This window comes from Passer montanus, unplaced genomic scaffold, assembly GCF_014805655.1.
Source record: "Passer montanus isolate IOZ18808 unplaced genomic scaffold, ASM1480565v1 scaffold163, whole genome shotgun sequence".
Lineage (NCBI taxonomy): Eukaryota > Metazoa > Chordata > Aves > Passeriformes > Passeridae > Passer > Passer montanus.
In genome coordinates this window covers 743,027-765,435 of record NW_024363494.1, presented here as the reverse complement: position 1 = coordinate 765,435, position 22,409 = coordinate 743,027, and the positions used below count along the sequence as shown (strand labels likewise).

The window sequence follows — 22,409 nt, the reverse complement described above, 5'->3', positions numbered from 1 at the left end:
TTCTGCTTTCTTCTTACTTTTCCCCTTGTCCATTTAACCTTTCTTTTATCTTTATTTTCTTAATTTTTCTCCCAGTTCCTTCATCTTCCCTTCCTATTTTCCTTCCCCTTCTTCCACTCTTTTTCCTCCTTCCTTTCTCCTTTTTATCCCCATTCCAAAGAACCATGACTGGGCATATCCAGAAACTTCCACTGATTAAACACTTGGAATTTCCTCCATCCCGTGGGCAGTTTTACAGCCATTCACCTGAGTTATTTCCTCAGAAAGGGAGGAAAACACCAGGAGCCATCCTTGGATACAAAGCAGTATTTATATATTTTATTCATATGGGCACATTTACCTCCAGCATAAAACAAAGTCTAAATAAGCAAAACAAAACAAACAAACAAACAAAAAAATCCGGGGAATCCGGAAACTCAGCCCTCAAATTCAGCAAAATATAAATATAAATCAGGAAGAAAAGAGGGAAACCACGCTTGTTCCCCACAAATAAAAACCAGGAATCAATAATAACCTGCTACAAATGCAACTCTACGAACTGGCTGGCAAAATACAGTGATTAAAGCTGTGGCAGCAACATTTAAACCAACAAAATTAGTGCTTTACGTGGTGGTTTTTTTCCTTAATTCTTCCAGTGGTGCCATAGTCTCTATTTACAGGCTTTAAGCTCCAACAGTAGGACAGAAGAGTTGGGAATTTGCTTTTGAAACAACTCCCAAACAGCCTCGTTCTCCAGCCTTTTGTCTTCCTTCCTGCCAGGAATGTCTCTTTGCCGCTGGATAGGGAGGGATTTCCCCAAGCTGGAGAGGTCGGCTCAGAATTCCCTCCATCCCACACAGGGAAAGGCCTGATTGTGAACTCTCTTGGTACTGATTGGGGACAGGGAAGGGGCAGAGATGCGTTTTGGGGGTGAAATCCATGCAGACAGCTGTTTCCACGGGCCTGGAAGCAATTCCATGACTCCTTCAGTTTGGAACCCCTTTGAAGCTCATTGCTGCCTTGCTGGGCAGCAGCTGATGGATGATTTTTATCATGGAATGCTGGAATGGTTTGGGTGGGAAGGGACCTTAAAGCCCATTCAGCCCCACTCCCTGCCATGGGCAGGGACACTTTCCACTAGTCCAGGCAGCTCCAAACCCCATCCAACCTGTCCTGGAGCACTTCCAGGCATGGAACATCCAAAACTTCTCTGGGCAACCTGTGCCACTTTAAGACATAAGGTACTATTGACACTAAAAACTTAATCCTGAATCCCTGTCCTCTCCTGATCCCAGGGATTGCTGCCAGTTCCATGTGGGTGGGGCTGGCTTTGGCACTCCAGGAATTGCCACGTCCCAGTTGAACTACTGGGCACCATGTCTGAGGCAGCATTTGGGAATATATGTGGGAAAACACTGTTCCTTGGGGCTGTTCCATAAGGAAAAAGGCACTAGAGATGTTTCCAGGCACTTGGTTTGTTGGGAATCTCCCTAAATCCCATGGCTGAGCATCCTGGGGACACCTGAGAGATCCCAACTTCCTCCTGGGCCACCACTGATTGATTCCTTCCCTCAGGAGTGGGGTGGAATGTACTGGGGTGTCTTGGCTGAGAGGGGGGGTGATTGCAGGCTCTGGCCCCCCCAACATTCCCTGTTTCCTCTCCCAGGGGCTTTATCCCAGCTTGGCATCACTCACCTGAGGAAGGACGTGCCAGCCTGGGCCACTGATTGCCAAGGGAACAATAAACATGCCAAGGAAGTCACTTCCCAGTTTAAAACCAGGAAAAACAGCTCAGGGCAGGTGGAGGGAAGAGCACTCAGCTACATCCAGGTGTTTCCTTCCCACTTTCAGGGAAAAACAGAGAATCCTGCTGAGCATGGAGCCCCCCTGCTTGTGCACAGGTATTCCAAGCCTTGGGGCACCCTGTTGTCCCACTGAGCTTCCCAAAACTGGGTTTTCCAACTGGTTGGCTGCTCGGAATGCCCTGCTCACCCACTATTCCCTGCTTCCCAGGATTCAGTGGGTTTTAGTAGCTATAATTCAGTGTTTTCAGGCCTTGAAACCTCCCTACAAACAGCTCCTTGGGGGCAGATGCCAAATCCAAGTGACATCACCAGGAATTTCAGGGCTGCTTTGTTGGGATAAGCTCAGGAGGGGGATGATGTGAGATAAAACCAGACGTACCCAGGAACCATCACTTTACCTGGATAAACCCCATCTTTGTTTTTCCAGTGCAGATTTAGAGTGTCCTTAGGATCAACATGTGGCATTCCCCCCTCACTTGTTTCCTCAGGGAAATCCATCTTGGAATAACCTGGAGGTGGCTGAGCCTCCAGGAATGCAGACAACTCCTCTGTAGGACGAGGAGCAGGATGGGGAGGAGGAAGCACAGGGAGCCACTTGGCTTTCCCACAGGACACACGTGGCTCAATGGGGCCAGAAGGAAATTCCTGGGTTTTTTACGGCTTAAACCCCACAAAAATTCAGTAGTTTAGCAGTTTAAGGACTTGTAACAGTAAAATATCCCAAATCCCCCCAGCAGACCTCTGTGAAGGCAGGGACAGCCTGCAGCTGCTGCCATCCCAACTTTTGGGAGGACACCCCTCTCCTGAGGCAGAGATCCTGCCTGGACACAGATCCTGGTGTTCCCAGGGACTTGGCCTTGCTCTGCAGGGCACTCCAGGCTTTGCCAGTGCTGCACACCTGGGCAGAGGTTGGCACTGGCTCCAGAGCCGACCAGGCAGCTCCGCACACGCCGCTTCCAAGCGGATAAAAACGGATCCTACCACACTAAATGTGGGTAAGTCCCGGTCATTTGTCACCCCTGGCTTGGGGACAAGTGTCCCCAGGTGTGGCATGGCCTCAGCAGCAGCTTGAGTGGGGGTTTTATCCATCCAGACCTGGATATCCCACATGGATATGGGATTTAAGAGCACAAAGAAGAGGGGGGATGACGTCGAAGCTGCTCCTTCTCCGGTTGTTCCCAGAGGAACGTGTCCATTGGCAGGTCCAGGAGTGTCTGGGAAGTCTGTGGGAAGTGGCCCTAGGCCAAGCAGAAGGAACAGCAACTCCAGTGTAGAACTTCCAGTAGGTCCAGGCACAGCTGTCCTTTCCAGGCCAAACTCCAGCATTTGGCTCTTGGAAAGGGCTCCAGTGTTGAAGCAATTCCAGTGTTGTGAAGAACTGATGTGGGACATCTGGGAGCACCGGGTGGGGCTCCTGTCCATGGAAGGAGCACCCCTCTGAGATGTGGCAGAGCTGTCCACGCTCAGTCCGGTGTGATGCTTCCAAATCCAGTGTTGGAAGGGGAGGGGGAAATGATGGAGGACACAAACATCCCCCTAAGGGAAGGAGAGGAGTGTGGGATGCTGGGAATCGGTCCCCCCAGGAGCCACCACAGGGCTGGTGGTGGCTTTTAGGTCCTGTCTGTCCTGAGCTTCAGTGTCTCCAGCCATCACCATTCCAGCTCCGGAGGACACGGGGATGAGGTGGGGCTGGGGGCCAGCGGAGCAGGGAATTCGGGAGGCTCCCAGTGGCACCAGTTCCCCTCCTGTCTCCGAGCAGAGGGCACTGGTGCTGCTAGGACTCACTCACAGAGCCAGTAGAACTGGAAGTAATAGTCAGTGAAGAGGTGTCCCAGCTGCTCCAGGGAAGTGCTGCAGTCGGCTCGGCCCTAAGAATGGGAAAAGCAGCTTAGAGAGACAGGGGTGCGACTCCAAGGGCGGAATTCTGCCTGGATTATGGGCTGGGGCAGGGACAGGTCATCCTCCTACCACCCACAGGACTGTGGGAAGCTCCTGGTGCTAAACCGGCATTTGCCACATTTCACAAATCCCACATTTCTCTCGTTCCACGTGGCCCTGGCCAAGCTGCGGGCACTCACCGGCTGCGCCACTCGGAAGTGGTAGGAGAACTCCCGGAAGGACAGCATCACCAGAGGCCAGCGGTGCGTGGTGTCCTGGGGAAGGAAGGGGAACAGTGGCATGAGGTCAGGGATGAGCTTGGGGATGTCCTCCCGGCTGGATCTGTGAGGAAATCCACAGCCCCGTGCTGTCAAGTGACCCCATGGATGTTTCCTGGAGCACAAGTGGGATGAGGAAGGGCTCTGGGAGCTGGTGAGGCTCAGCCTGGAGGAAAGGAGGCTCCGGATGGACCTTCTGGCTCTGCATAACTCCCTGACAGGAGAGGGCAGCCAGGGATCAGGTGCTGCTCCCAGGGAACCAAGGATAGGATGAGAGGAAACGGCCTCAAGCTGAGCCAGGGGGTTTAAGTTGGGTATTAGGGAAAATTTCTTCATGGGAAGGGCTGCCCAGGAGAGCAGTGGAGTCCCCACTCCTGGAGGGATTTAAAAGCCGTGTGGATTTGGCACCTGGGGACACGGTGGCCTTGGCAGTGCTGGGGGAATGGTTGGACTTTTGCAACTTCAGTGGTTCCATGTGTATTTTGTGAGCTGTCCCCTTCTCCCTACCTGTGCATCTGTGGAGTCAGTGGAGCTGTTCCTGCTCACAGCATCCTGGCAGGGATCACTGGAGACAAGGTCACAAAGGGAGATGGACACAGTGGAGGAGGAGCTGGGAAGAGAGGACACCATGAGAGCCTGGAAGGGGGAGCAAGTGTCCCTTTCCCATGGAGACACCATGGCCACATCAGCCACTCCAGGGGTTCCCAAAGGACATGATCCATGGGCACTCACTTCATCTCCAGTGTCAGGTTGGTGTTCACGGCTGTCTGCTGGCTCACAGGGATGCGGTAGCTGAAATTCCCAGTCCTAGGAACACAGAAAGAACATTAGATGTCACCAGGCTGTGGGAAGGTCAGGACAGGACTCAAAATCCCTGGCAGGCTGAGAACTCGGAGAGAAATTCCCAGTGTCCCAAGGACAAGCCCACCACCAAACACAACCCCTGAGGGAAGGTTGGGAGCACCAGCTCCTCTTCCCATGGAGCAGCATGAGGTGCTGGCAAGAAACACCCAAAAATCTTGGAAAAAATCCCAGATTTTCCTATTTGCTGCTCACACCAAAGTGCCACCAAAGCGCCACCAGCCAGCCCTTCCCACTCACCTGCAGGCGTCAGCAGCGGCACAGTACTGGGAATGGATGGCCAGGTTGATCTCCAGAATCCGGATGGATTGCAGCACCGGGCTTGGCCCTGCCAGGGAGAGAACCAGATGTTTAGGAGCAGCAAAGGGTGGGAAATCCCGAGGCTGGAAGGGAAAGAAGATGGGACCCACGTACCATCCGTGCCGGGCTGCTCCGTGCGGGGCCGCTCGCTCACCGGCTGCCGGAGGCTGCGCTGCTGCCGGGAGTGGCTGCGGGAGAGCGAGAGGTTGGAGATGTACTTGGATTTGCCCTGGATGTGGGAGAAGGGGGAGGAGGGGCTGGCATTGGGGCTGCCGAAGCTCTGAGACCTGTCAGGAGTCTTTGGCCACTTGGTGTAGGAGGTGGATTTCCCGGTGATGCCCCTGGATTTGGCTTTGATATTTGTCACTGGCAGGAGGGAGGGCTGGCTTTGGTCTGTGGAAAAATGGGAGAGAAGGTTGTGCTGAGAGGCAGAGAAAGGTTGGGAGCACTGGGATCACCCTATCCCCATGTCACCTCCTGATGCTCCCCAGGTTGCCCAGAGAAGCTGTGCCCGCCCCTGAATCCCTGGAAGTGTTCCAGGCCAGGCTGGACAGGACTTAGAGCTACCTGAGATATTGGAAGGTTCCCTGCCCATGGCAGGGGTGGAACCAGATGGGCTTTAAGGTCCCTTCTGACCCAAAGCATTCCAGGGTTCTGTGCTTCTATTCCCTCTGTGCCTAATGGAGCTGATGATGCAATGAGAAGGGAATGAGATCAAACCTCAAGGCAGGGCTGCTCAGGTGAGCTGTGCCTGGTGTAGCTTCCCATGACTTTTTGCTGGCAATATGGGAAGCTCCAAATCCTTTCCAGCTCCCACATATCCCTGGGAACAGGATCCAAACTGCACCACATGGGCAGAGAAGGATATAAAGGATACATCCAAGGATAAGGATAGAAAGGGCATCAGCTATTAGAGAGCTTCCAAAGGAGTGGAATGAGGATGATGAATGAGCTGGAGGGGAGAAGGAGCTGGAATTGTTCATCCTGGAGGAGACTGAGGAGACCTTCTCACAAGGAACACAACGAGGACATGAGGTGACACAAACCTTGGAGATGTCCCAGCATTTCTGGGAATCTGGGCTGGCCCTCACCTGTCCGGTTGGTGGCATGGGCAGGGCTGGTCTCCGAGGGGACAGTGGAAGAGATGTCAGTGGGACCAACGGAGCAGCACGTGGAAAAACAGGGAGGGCTGAAACAGGCCAGCACACCGCGACTGGGAATGCCAAGGGCTACTCCATGTGTCTCATCTGGGACTGCAGGGACACAGGGAATAAGTCAAGGAATGGAATGGGAGCAGCGCCTGGTGTCCTGCAGCCCTTCCATGAAACCAGAGCCATCCCAATCCATCACCCACCGTGCTCTGGGGGGGTCCTGCTGCCGGCTCCGTTGGATGCGGCCGTGGATCGAACGATCTGCGTCTTGTCAATGTTCTGGCTTGACCTGGAAGGCAGGAAAAGATGCTGGAAACTTCCTGGATGTGGACAATGGGGTCTCTTGTAGCTGGGGAGAACAGTGGCTGCAGCAGGAGGATGGCAAGAGGGACATGGAGTAAGTGGAGATGTGGAGGAGAACAGAGTTATCTGGGAAAGGCAGGAGAAAGGCACATGAGCCATGAAGACATCAAGGAGAGCTCAGAAATTCCACAAGGAATTGTGTGGCAGTTCCATGTCTGGCAGAGAAAAGTTCCAGCTGGTTCAGAGGACACCAGCAACCCTCCTAGAACACGGTGTACATGGCAGATTTTGCTCCCATCAGGAATCTCCTGGGTGAATTTAGCTTCTTGGGAATCAACAGGCTTCAAGCCCTCACCACTCCCTAAGGAATGTGCCCCTTATCCCTTGAAGACAGACTGTTCCAGACCTTGTTCCTCACAAACACACACAAACCCCGCCCCCACCAAATTCATCCCATGGAATTCCAGGTGTTTCACTGCAGCTATCCAAGACCTGAGCTGAGGACACCACAGGCATCTCCTGAGGGTAAGGGAGATGGGAAAGGGAGGGAATCTTTCTCCCAGGTCTGCAGAACAAGGAGCTCTTCTGGACCCCTGTGTCCATGTCTTATCTGTTCCTGAGCATCGCTCCAGGTTTCTGTGGGATTAACGCAGCTTCACTTACTTAGAGGAATTAAAAAAACACTTTGTCATCTCCTAGATTTGTCTAAATAGAGGGATTTCTTTTCCAGGCGAAAGGAGACTCAATGCCAGTCTTCCAAAGAGAATGTGGGCACAAACATCTGGAGCTTCACCTTCATCCCAGCCTAAATCCAGCCCTTATTCCTTAAGTTCCTCCACTGCCTCATCCCTTCTCCTTACACAGCTTTATCTTGCTCCTGCTCTCCCTGCAGGATGCAATTGCTTTATTTAACCTTTAATTAATTGATTTTTCCATCTCCTACTCCTAATTTCCCTTCCCTGACAAGACCCATAACCCTTCCTCCTGGAATCCCACTGGAAGTCTCGCATCCCTTTCTCTGTTTCCAGTTTCTTGGCCTTTTGTGGTGCAGGGAAAAAAAAAAAAGAGGAATTAAGAGAAGGGATGAAGGAATTAAATAATGAAATAATGAAACAGTCACATACCGTGGACACAGAGCGACCGGAATTCCGGGACCCCCATGCCGAAAGAGGGCCAGGAGACAGGCAGTGGGTACAGCAAAGGAGCTACAGGACAGTGCAGGGAGACAAGGAGAACAGGAAAGTGGGAAGATGACCAGGAGGACAGGGAATGAAAGAGGATATGGAAGATAATGGGAAGGAAAAGACAAAAAAGGGGAAATCAAAGACAAAGCGTAAGGAAAATGGGTTGGATGAGAGATGAAAGGAGGAGAGGAGGGAGAAAAATGGGAGAGGGAAAAGAGGGAGAAAAAAAGACTCATTATCAGGTTGCATGAGCTCCCAAAGCTGATCCAGCCTTGCTGCACCAGTGGGATGAGGCTGTTTTAGTCCAGCTGGAGGCATCCAAGGAACATTCAGCACATCCAAAAAGAGATTCCCTTTTCCTTTTCTATTCCTCACTTCTTGCTCCAGATAATTCAACCACCATCAGACTGGGACGTGTGGCTGCGCTTGGCAGGGTCTGCAGCTCTGGAACTGTGCTCAGTAACCCCAGTCTCTGTGCTCCAGCCTCTCCCAGGTGACCCCATCCCTCCCAGTGATTCCTGAAATACCCACCCATCGATGTCCACGAGATCCTCCTCGCTGCGCAGGCTCAGCACGTAGAGCGTGGACATGGACACCACGCTGGAAAAGAGAGAAGGACAGGGTGAGGAGGAGCAGGGATCAAGGACAGGACATGGGATCGATCCACTTCCATGGGATTCCAGCCCAGGAGAGATGGATGCCCCATCCCTAGAAGTGTTTGTGGTGAGGCTGGAGCAAACTGGGATAGTGGAAGTTCCCAGCTCATGGCAGGGGGGTGGAACCAGATAAACTTTAAGGTCTCTTCCAACCCAAAGCATTCCAGGGTTCTCTGGAAGAAGCCATAGACCCACAGCCCCTCGCTGCACACCCCATGGACAGCACAGTCCCAGTGGATGAGCCAGAGGGAGCCCAGGAGGGGGATCTCACCTGAATGCCATGATGATGACCAGGGCAATGATGGTGCCCTGAAGGAAGCGCTGGCTGATGCAGGCCTGCTCCGGGACAACTGAGGGAGACTGCAACGGAAAAAATCCTGGATCAGCTCATTCAGGATCCCCTGGATCAGCTCAGCTCCCTCACTGCTCTGCTCCCTGCATGGATCTCTGCCAGCCCATCCTGAGCTCTCTTCCTGCCTCCCTGAAAATCCTCAACTCTCCAAGTTTAGAAGTCATTTAATGTCTCCATTAGGAGATAGAAAGGAAGATCATGGGGAAACTGAGGCTGGAAAAGCCCTCTAGGATCGTGGAGTCCAACCCTACCCCCATGACTGCCAAGACAACTAATCCATGTTCCTAAGTGCCACATCCACACAGTCTTTAAAGCCTACCAGCAATGGGGACTCCACCACTGGAGCCTGCTCCAGTGCCTGACAGCCCTTTCCAAGAAGAAATTTTCCCTAATATCCAGCCTAGCCCTCCCCTGGCACAACCTGAGGCTGTTTCCTCTTGGATAAAGCAGGGAGGAGAGAGCCCAGCCTCCTGGCTCCAACCTCCTTCCAGGGATTTGTGGACAGTGAGGTTCCCCCTGATCTCTTTCCTCCAGGCTGAGCCTTCTCTACTCCTGGCACTGCTCCTTTGGGATCCATCCCTTACCTTGCTGGCGACTTTGTGGGGTCTCTTTTTGTGGGGCACACTTCCTGCCCGGCTGAACTGGCTCCCAGTTTGGCTGCAAGGAGAAAGGAGGAATGGAGCTGAGCTGGGCAGGGATAGCTTTCCCAGGCAAAAATGGGATTTTCTGGGAGGGAAAAGATGTTTTTGTGGTGTGACAGTCAAACCCTTTTGGTGCTTTGCCCCAAAACCAGCATAAGCAGGGTCAGGATGGAGATTTTGGAAGCATGGGAAACTCTTTGCCATGAAAAAGCCACTGACTTTAGGGAAACAGGGAGACCATTTCATCCTGGGTGTTGTTGGGCTGGTCCTGTGGGAATTCCAAACCCCCTCAAGCTCAGCTCTTTAAATCCACTGCAGGCCAAGCAACACCAGCCAACATCCCAGTCCTTCCTCATCTCCCTGTTCCCAATCTGAGCTGCCCCTTGGAACTTCCTGGGATGAAAGAAGCCACATTCCCTGTGGCTCCATGGGTACCTGAAGGTTCCAGAGCTCACAGTTGACTTCATGCTGTCCAGCCTCTTGAGCTTGGCCAGCTTGTGGCTCCACCTTTCCAGCTCATCGATCCGTGTCTCCAGGTTATCCGTGAGCTTGCACAGCTCCTTCACGGCTCCCACGTTCTCCATGAAGATCCGCTCCTGCCAGGAATCAGGGCAGCAGGCTGAGGCACATGTGGACCTGGATGATCCATGCTCTCCATGTGTGCCATGGGAGACTGTTCCCTTGATTCCCAGAGCAGCAACCAGGCTGCCACAGGTTGGGAAAGGTCAGGAAACAAGGTGCTCCAGGTTATCCTGACATAAGCACCTTATCTTATCTAGGAAGGGGAGATTAGGACTGGGAGCCTCCCTGCAGGAACCTGCCAACAAGGAGCCCTTCCCGAAGGAGATGCTGCCAAATTTCACCAGCGTCAGGCTGGTTCCTCCCTGCTGGTGTCCGATATCCACCCAGGGCTGCTCCCGACTTCTGGAAGACCAGCCAGGTCTGAAACTCATCTGGGAGCATTTCCCAGGCATCCCACTTTTCCTCTTTCCATATCTATATCCAATTCCCTTGAGCCAGCTTCCCCAACCTCCTGGCTGCCACCAACCTTGTTCACCACCAGGAAGTTCTCCAGGGTTTTCCCATTGGAAAAGACCAGGTCCCCAGTGTCCTTCACAGCTTCTGGCAGGATCTCCTTCACTTCCTGAGCGATGACGCCTGTGTGGAGATGGAGCAGTGGGATGGGATCATCCTGCACCCCCTGGATACTCCAGGAGTGACACCAGGGTGTCCCTTCCTCACTCCAAGCTGTGCAGGGCTCCTTGGAGACCCTGAAGGGCAGAGGATGGTCAGACAAGGCTGCTCCCCAAATTCTATGGATAGGGATCATCATCCCACCATAGTGTACTCGGAGAAATCTCCTCCCTGTGGGAAGTGCCACCTTCTCTCCCACTCACCAAAGAGGGAATTTCATTAGATTCCTTAATTTGGGAGGTTAGAAGGCCCCTCTTGCCCACCCCACACCTGGGGGGCTGCCCTGGTACACAGCTGGGTACAGCCCCTGGGAAAGGCAGGGAATTCCTGCGGGGCAGTCCTGTGTCAGAGGCGTATTCCCATGGGACATTCCTGTCTCACAGGTGTATTCCCATGGGATGTACCTGTCTCAGAGGTGCTGTCAATGCCCACCGTGGCTGCAAACTCGGGTTTGTAGTTGTAGTGCACCAGCCTCATCCTGGAGATTCGCTTCAGCTGCTCCGTGGTGTCCACCTGGGACAAAACAGGCACATGGAATTCCCAACAGGACATTGCTTCTCAAGTCTCCACCACTCTGCATCCAAGCAGGACAACCCACTATGGCCCATGGGAATTCCTTTAGGAGACAGCCCTGAGCCCTGCTCTGAGCAGTCATAAGGACAAACACTGGGATTAATGTCCAGGTTGGGACAGATCCTTGGACAGGGAAATCAGGAGACTGAGTCTCTTTGCAGAACCAGACACAGGGAAGAGACAGTTCCCAAAGACAGGTGACATGATTATATCCAGCTTTTCTGGACAGGCAAATCCAGCTGAGAGGAATTCAAATCAGAGCCAAGCCTCTCACCCAGGCTCTGGCAAGGCCCAGTGTGGTACCTGCCACACTGACCCTTTTTTCACTCGTTTTCCACCATTTTCCCACTGTTTGCTACTTCTGGTTAACACTGGAAGAGTCAATGTTCCCTAAGACACAGTAGACTGGCTGTGCTTGGAACAGAAAGAATCCTAAGGCACTTCCCATCTGCTCTACAGTCATAGGATCATGGAATATCCCCAGGTGGAAGGGACCCCAAGAACCACTGGAGTTCTTCAGCCTCCTGGTGACCCCAAGCCCACGCTGCTTTCCAGGTTCTCACCTCCTGGATGTCCTCTTTCACTCGGACATCCGAAGGGTGCATCAGGGACCCCATGACCTTCACGTTGCCATGGACCACCAGGGCTTCATCCGGGCGGTCCGTGTTGATTCCCACGCGGCCGTGGTGGAACACGGTGTCTGGGAGCTGCGCCCGCTGCCACAGCACGTCACTGTCACTCTCAAACTGCCCCGGGTTGGAAGCCTGTGCAGAAATGGGACAACAGGGACTGACTGAAAAGCAGGGAGGAGAATGCTGGGAAGCAGAGATGGGGAAGGTTGGCCCATCCTGCTCCTCTCCTCTTCCTAAAGGAATATCCTCGCTTTCTTCAGCTGTTATCCCAACTATCAGTGCTGCAGCCACTCAGGACAGCAGGAAACCAAGTGACATGGATGATACTCCTGGATCCCAAATTCAGAGCATTCCAGGCTGCCTGCAATTCCCTGAAATTCTGCGCTGGCCATCCTAGAAGCTGCCTAATCTATCATGGACTTCTTGTCTGAGATCCCTGTTTGGGTTTTACTACCTGCTTTCATGTTTTGGAGCTGAGTGCTCCACTGAAACCCTGGGAGAGCCTGGGAATGGTGCCTTTCTTTTCCTGCTCCCCTGCCTTAGGACATGAAAAGGTGGTGTTCTGGGAGAGTGCCCAATTATCCTGCATCTTCTTGTTCCTGATGCAGAGTTCCAACAACACTTTTCTCTCATTCCCAACAATTCTACTGGACACTGATCCCATTTGGAGAATGGGATTCCTTCCTTATCCTGTAACAGGCTCTTGAACCATGTTAGGAAAGTCTGAAGCCAGAACCCAAGTGTGGACAGGGAAAGCTACAAGCAAGGCAGGAAGAGTTTGGAGGAGGTGTGAAAGGTGGGAAATCAAGTTTGGAAAAGACCTCTAAGAACATCAAAGCCAACCCAGCACCTCCACCACATTCACCATTAAACCACAACCCATATCCAAACACTTTGTGGATGTGGAATGTGGGAAATAGCCCGTGCAGCAAAGGAGTGTGGGGATGGAGGGAGGAGACAGGGATTTACCCGGACGATGATCCGCTCGGAGATGTGGGCTGCCAGCGTGTAGTTCTGGTTCTGGGCGTGTGCCTGCAGGGCCACCACCAGCATGAAGTACCTGCAGAGGGACACAGCTCAGGGACACATCCTGTACTGGGAACAGCTGGATCTCCATCCCCTCTGGAGCACTGGGCACCACGGTGGGCTCGCAGCATCCCCTCTCCTTGTGCTGGGTGCCTCCAACCCCTCCCAGACCAGGGACACCCTTCTGGTGTCCGCAGTCCAAGCCCTATTCCCACGTCCCACTCCAGCCACTCTGCCCAACCCCAGGACAGGCAGATCCACAGGATTCTCAGGATGTTCTGGAGGAGGCCCCTGTGTTCTCCCTCACCTCTGGTCCGGGTTGGGTTTGCCTTTTTTCCTCATGTTGTTGGCTGTGGTCTCACTGAAGTGCAGCCGCCCCACAGTGACCTTGGTGACCTGCTCTGGGGGGAGGTTCACCCTGGAAGGAAAGGAAAACAAAGGAATGTGATGGTGGCTATCTGGGAATGCTGCCTATCTTTTCCCACTCCTCTCCTATCTCTTCCTTCCTTAGGTGGGAAGTATGCAGTTTTCCTGCACCTGGAGGCCCTGATCCCAACAACACTCTTCCCTCATTCCCAACTGCACACTGGTCCTGTCTTGGGACCTGCCACACATACTGCATGCCCTGAGGAACCAGGTATGGAGAGGCTGGAGCCACAACCTGGAGAGGAGTGCTTTTTTGGGAATGGCCATCTCCTGGCCTGCTCCACCAGTCTATGACCTGGGCACAGAGCAATGTTGGGAATACAAAGAGAGGAAAACAGGAGAAAACTGGAGAGTGTGACACTCACACAGTGGAGTGGGAGACCAACTCCACCTCTTCCTCACCTTCTCCTGCTGTTGCTTATTCCCTGGAAGCACAGGATGCTCATTCCCACAAGGACATACTCACGTGACGGGGTTGAAGGGCCGTTTGCTGCGGTCCGACTGCGACTGCTCGATGTTGATGGACTGGTTCAAGGCCTCGAGCTGGAGAGGACAATTTGGGAATGTGGCACAGAGACCTTCCCCTTTCCACCTCCTCCCTCCCAGCTCTCTGCCCATCATTCCATGACAGGGTACATCCAACTTTGAACACTCAGCCTGAGTGCAGGCTGTCCAAGTGTCAAAAATGTTGAGAGGGGAAGGATCTTCCTGGATTGCCTTTATCCCTCTGGAGTCAAAGGTGAGTGGGAAGCAATCCTGAAGATAGCCAGACTGAGCCCATTTTAGGACTTGTATTTCAATGACCTCAGGGGATGTTTAGATTAGATATCAGGGAAAATTCCTTCATGGAAAGGGTGGTCAGACATTGAAAGAGGCTGCCCAGGGCAGTGGTAGAGTCACCATTCCTAGAGGGATTTAATAGCTGTATGGATGTGGCACCTGGGGACATGGATTAGTGGTGGCCTTGGCAGTCCTGGGGGAAGGGTTGGACTCCATGATCATAGAGGGCTTTTCCACACTATCCAATTCCATAATTGTGTGAATCCACACATTCCTCTACTACATGAAGAGGTGCTGTTACCTGTCCCCAGCCACCTCCCAACCTCCTTTTCCCAGCTGGATTCGCCATGGTCCCTCAGCTCCTGCTTACCTTCACTCCGTGCAGCTTCAGGTAGAAGCATTCCAAGGGTTTCAGGCCCTCGGGGGTCTTCACGTACTTGGGATCGCCGAGCATTCCGATGTACACGGTGACCTGGAAGTGGTTCTTCTTCTGGCACACAAAGGCGTCGTCTCCCACGGAGAAGTTGAAGCCCTTGTCGGCATCCACGCGGTACGTGAGCATCGGGCTGGGAAGAGGGAGCAGGTGAGAACAGGAATTTCCCACAGAAACTGTGGATATCCCATCCCTGGAAGTGTTCCATGCCAGGCTGGATAGGGCTCGGAGCAACCTGGGCTAGCAGAAGGTGTCCCTGCCCATGGATCATCACTGGATCATCTATAAGGTCCCCTCCAACCCACATCATTCTACAGCTCCTCCCATTCAGCTGGGAATGAATATGGAGATCCCAAGTTCCAAAGCCTGCCCAAAGCCTGGAGCATCCCCTCAACATGGTTCACTGGGAGTAGCAGCTCAGTGGCATTCCCAATATTACCTTCTACCAGCTGTACCCTTGTATCCCGAATTCCTGCTGAACTCACAACCACCTGCTCTGGCTGCTGTGGAAAAGCTTCCAGCTCTCCCTATGGACAGGTCTGGAGAAGGAGGAGAGGGAGGGAGGAGGAGGAGGGGTCCTGGCTGCTCCATGAACACACACCAGCTGGAAAGGTTTAATCTACATCTCCTTAATGGGCTGGTTTCCATGGGAATCAGGGAAATATGTGGCCTTTGCAGTGAGTCCGTTTTCCTCACCATCCATAAAGCCCAGTCCTGGGCTGGTGGGCCCTCGGAAGGGGGGAAGGAGCTGCCTCTCATCCCACAGAACACACAAATCCCATTGCTTTTAATTAAGGAACAAGGGATGAGATAAAGGGGGAGCTCAGCCCAGCCTTGGATCTCAGGCTTAAAAATGATGGAGTACTTTTCCCCCAAAACCAAACCACTTCTGACTTCCACCTCCAGAAAGACTGGAGCAGTGGGAGGGGAGGTGGACAGACTGACAGTAAGAAATGTGGCAGAACTCAGGAGACTCTGGGAAGCAGGAGAGAGGGATTCTTCACCAGTATCCCTCCTTTTTTTCTGGAATAAAACCATTCTCCCCCTGCAATGACCTGAGGAGTTAATGTGGATGAGAGCTGGGTGTGATTCCAGGCTGCCATGAGTAATTCTGGGATAGCCACGAGGAACTACTCGCTCCTTACGCCTCAGGGAGTCGGGAATGCTGTGCCCTGCTCCAGACACAAACCAGGCGGTGGGAGCAGAGCACTACCTTAGCCCAGAGGCACGAGAGGAATTCCCCAGCCTCCTCCCAGCCTCACCCCTGGATTCTCCATCTGGATATTCCCGACTGGGACACGCAGCTGAAGCTGACCCAAGCACTCTCATCCCAAGGGGACCCAAGTTAAGCCATTCCCAGCTGTTTTTAGGGCTCCTGAGTGTTCAACATTCTTCCCACTGTTTTTTAACTGGCAAAGCCAAAGAGAGGGAGGGGCTGTTTGAACTTCCAAACCATGGATGCTTCCCAAATTGGAAAACTGATGGCTGCTAAACGTGTGCTGACAGAGGGGAGACAGGCAGGCCCCCACTCCTCTGCCTTCTGGAGATTCCAGGTCTTCCACAATCCCCTTCCAGAGGCTCCTTTTCATTGATTTTCCCATTTTCCCAATGGCTGTGCTGCTGCATCCCCCAAACTGGGATCCCTGCACTGGGATTGATCAGAGGGAAGAAGCTGCTTTCCATGCTGGCTTTTCCAGGGACAGGGCAGGGCCAAAGGGCAGAGTGTCAGGAATAAAAGGTCTGGGGTCAAATGGATTATTTGATCCCGAACATCCCTACTGACAGGGGTGGATTAAGGCAGGACAGAAGGGCAGGATCAGAGGGGTTTTTCCTGATCCCAGTGAGGGTAAGGGGGTACAAACTCCCCACAGGGAATTGTATTGGGATTTGGCCAAGAGCAGGATGGCAGAGAAATGCTCATATTCCCGCATTCCTTCCTTCCTTCCATCCAGGTTTCCCTATATCTAAACCGTTCTTAAGACACAATATTGGAAGACCCCTAATCCAAAGACATTCCCTGATTTCTTTTGCTTCCAGGATACAAACTCCAGCTGAGCAGCAGGACACTGCTACACAACCTCCCACACTGTGTGTCCACACTATGTATTCCCTTCAGCTTCCTGGGACACATCCATGATCCATCACCAGCACCCCATATCACATATCCCAAAACGTATCCAGCAGGTCTGGACAACATCTCACAGGTCTCCATTCCCTTGGTGAGATCCAGGATGTGCAGCACAGCCAAGTTTGGAGCTGTTTATCCAAACACTTCTACCAGCCAAAGGGTGCAACCTCAAAACCCCAGGACTGACCCTCAGAGAGCACCAGTTTGCTGGATGGGAAAAGAACAGCACCTTTTCCCGTTTTCCCAGCTCCAAGGCTCTGGCCTAGGCATGGAGATGCTTCCATGAAGGGCTGCACTATTCCCAGCTGCCTTCCCTCAAACTGGGAGAGGGAGGAGGGAGCTGGAGTTTATCGGAGCCTGCTGTCAGGGAGATGAATGGCTCCTTCTCCCAGGAGTAAATTAGGGAATTGCCCAGTTCCAGGCCTCTTTGGCTCCGCTGCTGGAAACCAGCTCATCCCTGGAAATGTTCACTGAGCCTAAAACCACAAAATCGGAGCAAAAGGCCAAAAACATTTTATGTTATACATAAAATTAATCCAGGGATTTCTGTCTCGTTCAACAACACAGATTCCTTGGCAAAACCTGAGACACAGGCCTGGAATGGAACCTAATCCCTACCCCATCCCCTTATGGAACCTAATTTTTTGTGTGCAAAGGGAGGAAAACATGGAATAGCATTAATTGTACTTTTTGCCCTGTAATCACTCCCAAGAATCTGGTAAGAACCTGGACAGCTTCCCATGCTCTCCCTCCTTCACCTCCTTTCTGGACTCTTTTCTTAGGATCAAGAGTATGAAAAATCAGATAATTCAAATGATTCACATTCCTGAAGCTGTGAAAAGGTTTTGGGCACCTGGATCACAGGGAACTCAAACAGCATATCGAGACTGGGGACAGCTTCCAGCAGAAACCAGACTGGGAATGGCTGCTCCTTGGAAGCTAAAATGGGGAAATAATTATGGATCCCAATGTGGATGCTGCTCATTTGCTGAGGACACCCAAAAGCAGAAAAGAAGGAGACAATTCTCACCTGTCAATTTTAAATTAACCAACCTAAAAATGCCATTATAGGAGCAAGGAAAGATGGACTTTTTTGTGTGTTTCTCATAGATTATCCTGGGAAAGTGCTGCACCAAGAGAATGAAGGGATATTCCATTTTAAAAACAGATGTAACCTGAGCTTGGACAGGAGCAGGAAGAGCAGGAAGAGTCCCCTGAGGTAACGTGGAGCTAAAAATTAATCAATCAACCTTTAACCCTTAATTCTGCTCAAATCCAGCACCACAACAAAGCCCACGTGGCTTCCTCAAATCCCCATGGAGTCACCTCAATGGAATTTATTCCTTACACAACAGGATGACGACCTCAATGCTGCAGAAGTGGGTTTGCTCTGGCTTTTACCCTAAATCCTGAAAGCAGGCATTAGGGAAGTGATCCCAAGATCCAAAGGGCAGGGCTGGTTTTGTAGATGCTCTCCAGCAACTCCTCCGTGCCCAGCAGAAAATATCATGGAGTTTGTCTCTGCCAATCCACCTGGGGACAGCAGGGTGCATGAAAAATCTCTGGAACTGGGAGAGAAATGCTTGGAAATGGCACGGGACAGGCTGTGATGTGTTTGGGATGGAAAAACATTTTCCCAGAGCGGGAAGTGGCGAGAAGGAAAAGGGAGGCTGGAAAACCAAAGGATAAGAGGTGACGTGTCCAGACAGAGGTCAGAGATGGTGGCAGTGGAATTCCTGCACATGGAAAAGGGATTTGGGGACAGGATCCATGGGAGATGCTCAGCTTTCCCCATCCCACCATCCAGAGGGAACAAACTGGTGGTGGAGAGCAGGGAAAGATGCAGGATGGCTTTGGAGCTGCTGATATTCTCTTATGGAAATAGCTTGGTAAACCAGAAAGAACTGTCTTCCCAAATTATCCCTCTCCTGCTGTGGGGTTGGAAAACAGCCACAGAGTCCAAAAGAGGCAACTAGCTCCAAGAGAGAATTCCCTGCCCTGGCACCACCATGAAAGATGGGATAAAGACTGGATGAGCAGATTTGTGTGGGAAAGCTGGGACTCTGCCCCCACCCTTGGAATCCTTGGCTCCCATTCCCAGGCAAAGTGTGATCCCAGTCCCAGGTTATCCACAGGTACCAGAGCATTCCCTGCTCCATGTCCCCCACAGGACCCCAGCTGGCTGTGTGGAAAGAGGAGGGAGGGAATTGGGAGGGAACAGAGGGTCCCTGAGAGGTTCCTGGAAGCCATCCCACTGCTTGCCAGCTCTTTGTCACCCCCCAGGAATGCAGGGAGGATGCAGAGTGGTTTCCTCCTGAGCACTCCTCCCTTGCGGTGTGCTGTCTCCACCCTCTGCTGCCTCAGTTCCCAGCCCACCTTCCCACTTCTCTCTTCCCTGTCTTGATCATCCCAGCCTTCCTCTCTGGCCTGTCTGCCACTTCCTAGATTTCCTAAACCCCTTCCCTCTCTTTCCTTCCTCCTCTGCCCCCCTAGCCTCCTCCTCCCACTCTTCCTCCTCCTCCAGCTCCTTTCCACACTGCCCTGAAGTGGTTCTGGATGACCTCCAGCCTCCCACACTAGGAATTCTCAATCCTAAATTTAAAATCCAGGACCCTGGTAAACCTAGGGAGAGGGAAAAGGTGCTGCTCATCCCAACTTTTCTCAGGACACGGTTGGATTTGCCAATTAAGCCCTCCATGGTGAGCAAGGTCTGAGTAGCTCTGGAATTGTTACCAAATCTGCTGAAATGCCTTTTGCTATTCCTTAATTATCCATAGAAAGTGTGGAGGAGTAACATTCCCAGTAGGAAAGAGGCAGTGGGGAGCATTACCTCAAGCATTACCTCCACCACAAAGCCCAGCCCAGGGAGATCCTTATCCCATATTTCCAGGGGGATGCTCCCAACACCAGGGGCAAACCAAGGAATGTGAATCCCACTTTCTCCAGCAGCGAAGGAATTACTCACAGCTCCTTGTAGTTGGCATCGTACAGAGTTGCCCACTTGTTCTGCTGGTGTGGCTGCCACTTGATGGACTGGAAGTTGGGATCCAGGTAGGAGCCATTCAGGCTGTCATTATCCTGAATCAGGCCTGTGGGGAACAGTTAAAATGGATTAAATCCCAATTTTACTCACTGGGCTGACTATCCAGAGGGGTGGGAGCACAAGGAAGCGACCGGCACTGCCTGAAGCTTCCCTCCTTCTGCCGGGGCAGCACCAGATCCAGGGTGAATCCCACAGGCTGGCAACCTCTGGCAACCACCTTCCCTCCTCCCACACCCCTGGCCCGGCGGGAGCGGGGCTGGAATTCGGGGGGTAAGGGGGGTACCTGGAGAGAGCGCTCCCGGCTGGTGCCAGGGCGGCGTCTGGACGCGATCGGGATTGAGCGGCACCGATCCCATTCCCGGCTCCTGCTTGATCAGCCCGTTGAGCATCTGGGCATTGAGGGTGTTGGGGGGGGACTCGGAGTGTTTCCGCTTCTTGGCGGGATGCACCGGGAGGCTGTGGACACCGCGGGAACACTCAGCAGGGAACGGAGAGTTGGGAGGTGACAATCCCACAACCAGGACATGCGGGATCTCACATGGAAAACACAACATTCCCACAGCACTGTCCCACCTTATCCCACACTGCTGAGTCTGGGTCACTACTTGTGCTGAGCCACATCTTTAATTCCATAGAATCCCAGAATGGTTTGGGTTGGACGAGACCTTAAAGCTCATCTGGTTCCAACCTCCCCTCCATGGGCACAGAACCTTCCACAGATTTCCCTTGTTTGTTCCTACCACCCAACCCCACACTTCAGGCAATCCACACACCTCCAGCTCCCATTCCCTCACCCTTGCCATTCCCAGCCTTACTCTGCTCCGTGCTGCTGGAGGAGCTGGTGCAGCATCTGGGATTGCTGGGCATGGTGGAGCTCGGCGGGTGCCATTCCCGGCCCGATGCTGTACGGGGGCATCAGGGGCTCGGCCTTCAGGAACATATCCCGCTGCAGGCCGGGAAAGTGGGAATTGTGCTGTGGCTGGAGGGGGTGAGGGGGCGGTGGAGGGGGACCCTGGAGGTGAGGGGGTGGAGGAGGAGGTGGCGGAGGAGGAGGGTGCTCCAGGCGGGAAGGCGGAGTCATGTGACACATATTTTCGGGAGTCATGGTCCGGAGGAGGTGAGGATCTGGAAAGCGAGAAAGAGCCAAAGTTAGGGGTGTCCTGATCCCAGGTCCAGCACTGACCCAGGTATCTTGGATTCTCAGGCTGGATGAGGCTTGGAACAACCTGGACTCGGGATAGTGTCCCTGCCCATGGCAGGGGCTTGGAATGGGATGAGCCTTAAGGCCCTTCTTCACCCAAACCATTCCAAGATTCTATCATTCCATAGGACAATGAGGGAGAAGAGTCAATGGAATTACCTGGACACCCCCAGCACTTACAGGGAGGATTTCTGAGGGGGCACTTTAAGCATTTTAACTGAAACCAGAAGGAGACTTTGATCCCTGAATTTAAATAGATAAAAAGGGACATTCAAATGTGATTCCACCTTTCTCCTCCTCCATTTGGAATGGGATACTAAAGCCATTCTATAATTAGGGTGGATTTGACTACAACAGCACCAACAGAAATGGTTTGGGTGTGGAGGGACATGCAAATCCATGTCCCTTCCTACCCTGCTCCTCAACACCTCAACATTCCAGATCCACTCCCTTCCATGGGCAGGGACACCTTCCACTATCCCAGGCTGCTCCAAGCCATGTCCAAACTGGCCTGGAACACTGAGGCAGCCACAGCTTCTCTGGGAAATCCATTCCAGTGTCTCACTGCCCTCACAGGGAATAACTCCTTCCCAATGTCCCTCTGGTAGTGGGGAAGCCATTCCCCCCTGTCCTGACATTCCATGCCCTTGTCCAAAGTCCCTCTCCAGCCTCCAGCCTCCCTTTTCGTCACCAGGACAAAGCCCATCTGTTATTCCAGCCTTTCCCTGATATTTGCATCAAGCTGTGCCTTCAGGTGTCCCCACAGAACACCGCAATCCCAGCAGGAATAAGGGACTGACTCCTGGGATGTGAGGAAACCACGTTGTAGGAAGAGACAGTGACTTTGTTTTAAAAGCAAGACAAAGCTTCTTCATGCTCCAATATGGAAAACCAGCTGGAAAATGCATCCAGGGACTGGCCAAGCCCGGCACAGCCTCTGGGAACACCAAGAGGGACGGCAGGGAAGGACCTGTTGGATCATTCCAGGCTGAGCTGGATGGACTTTGGCCTCAGAACACCCAGGCCGGGGCTGAGTAATGAGGCCAAAGCGCTTGACCAGGAATGGGAAAACTCCTCCCGTCAGAAGGTTTGGAAAACTGGAATGTGTTTGCACTGGGTCCTCCTGCTGAAGGCTGCCAGGGCAGGGCTGCTTTCACCCATCCTGCTCCCTTCTAAGGTGTTCTGCTTCCCCCTGGGATCTCTCAGTGCCTTTTCCACACACATGGAACCAGATTCCTCCTTCCAGGCTCAATCCTGGGCCAGCCTTCCTTTGGGAGCCGCCTCAGGGACAGCCCAGCCAAGGATAGGCAAGTGATGTGCTTGCCCAAGGCATCCCCAAACCAGGGAAAATCATCTCCAGGAATGCAATCCCAGCTTTGTGGGTGCCCTCCGGAGCCTCCTCTCCTTCCCAGCTGAGCTCTGAACACTCCAAAGCCGCTCTCCCCATGGAGAGCAACCCGGCCTCTTTGTTATATTTAAGGAAGGGCCAGGAGGAATTCCAGGGATTTTTTTTAGTAAGATAAACAGAACTCTTGACCTCTTCCATCAAAAAAAAAAAAAAAAAAAAAAAAAAAGAGGAACAGGC

At 52.8% G+C, this 22,409-nt stretch overlaps 1 protein-coding gene across 5 annotated transcripts in view; it reads right to left on the bottom strand.

Annotated features, from left to right (window-relative positions):
* Positions 1 to 291: 291 nt before the first annotated feature.
* The window catches only part of MYRF (myelin regulatory factor), a 44,837-nt gene continuing 22,719 nt past the window's right edge, over positions 292 to 22,409 (bottom strand). For 3 of the 5 annotated variants that reach the window (XM_039703527.1, XM_039703522.1, XM_039703528.1), the window contains 23 exons: positions 20,439 to 20,748; positions 19,907 to 20,079; positions 19,546 to 19,669; positions 14,390 to 14,585; positions 13,706 to 13,782; positions 13,121 to 13,231; positions 12,757 to 12,847; positions 11,719 to 11,919; positions 10,987 to 11,095; positions 10,437 to 10,546; positions 9,824 to 9,984; positions 9,332 to 9,404; positions 8,667 to 8,755; positions 8,271 to 8,339; positions 7,680 to 7,760; positions 6,456 to 6,541; positions 6,193 to 6,354; positions 5,216 to 5,494; positions 5,042 to 5,129; positions 4,673 to 4,747; positions 4,448 to 4,550; positions 3,863 to 3,937; positions 292 to 3,652 (listed from right to left, as the gene is read on the bottom strand). In XM_039703527.1, coding sequence (XP_039559461.1) covers positions 3,566 to 3,652; positions 3,863 to 3,937; positions 4,448 to 4,550; positions 4,673 to 4,747; positions 5,042 to 5,129; positions 5,216 to 5,494; positions 6,193 to 6,354; positions 6,456 to 6,541; positions 7,680 to 7,760; positions 8,271 to 8,339; positions 8,667 to 8,755; positions 9,332 to 9,404; positions 9,824 to 9,984; positions 10,437 to 10,546; positions 10,987 to 11,095; positions 11,719 to 11,919; positions 12,757 to 12,847; positions 13,121 to 13,231; positions 13,706 to 13,782; positions 14,390 to 14,585; positions 19,546 to 19,669; positions 19,907 to 20,079; positions 20,439 to 20,748 — 2,930 coding nt within the window. In that variant the 3' untranslated portion in view covers positions 292 to 3,565. The remainder of the gene's footprint in view (positions 3,653 to 3,862; positions 3,938 to 4,447; positions 4,551 to 4,672; positions 4,748 to 5,041; positions 5,130 to 5,215; positions 5,495 to 6,192; positions 6,355 to 6,455; positions 6,542 to 7,679; positions 7,761 to 8,270; positions 8,340 to 8,666; positions 8,756 to 9,331; positions 9,405 to 9,823; positions 9,985 to 10,436; positions 10,547 to 10,986; positions 11,096 to 11,718; positions 11,920 to 12,756; positions 12,848 to 13,120; positions 13,232 to 13,705; positions 13,783 to 14,389; positions 14,586 to 19,545; positions 19,670 to 19,906; positions 20,080 to 20,438; positions 20,749 to 22,409) is intronic. The other 2 variants (XM_039703526.1, XM_039703523.1) reach the window with 2 other exon arrangements.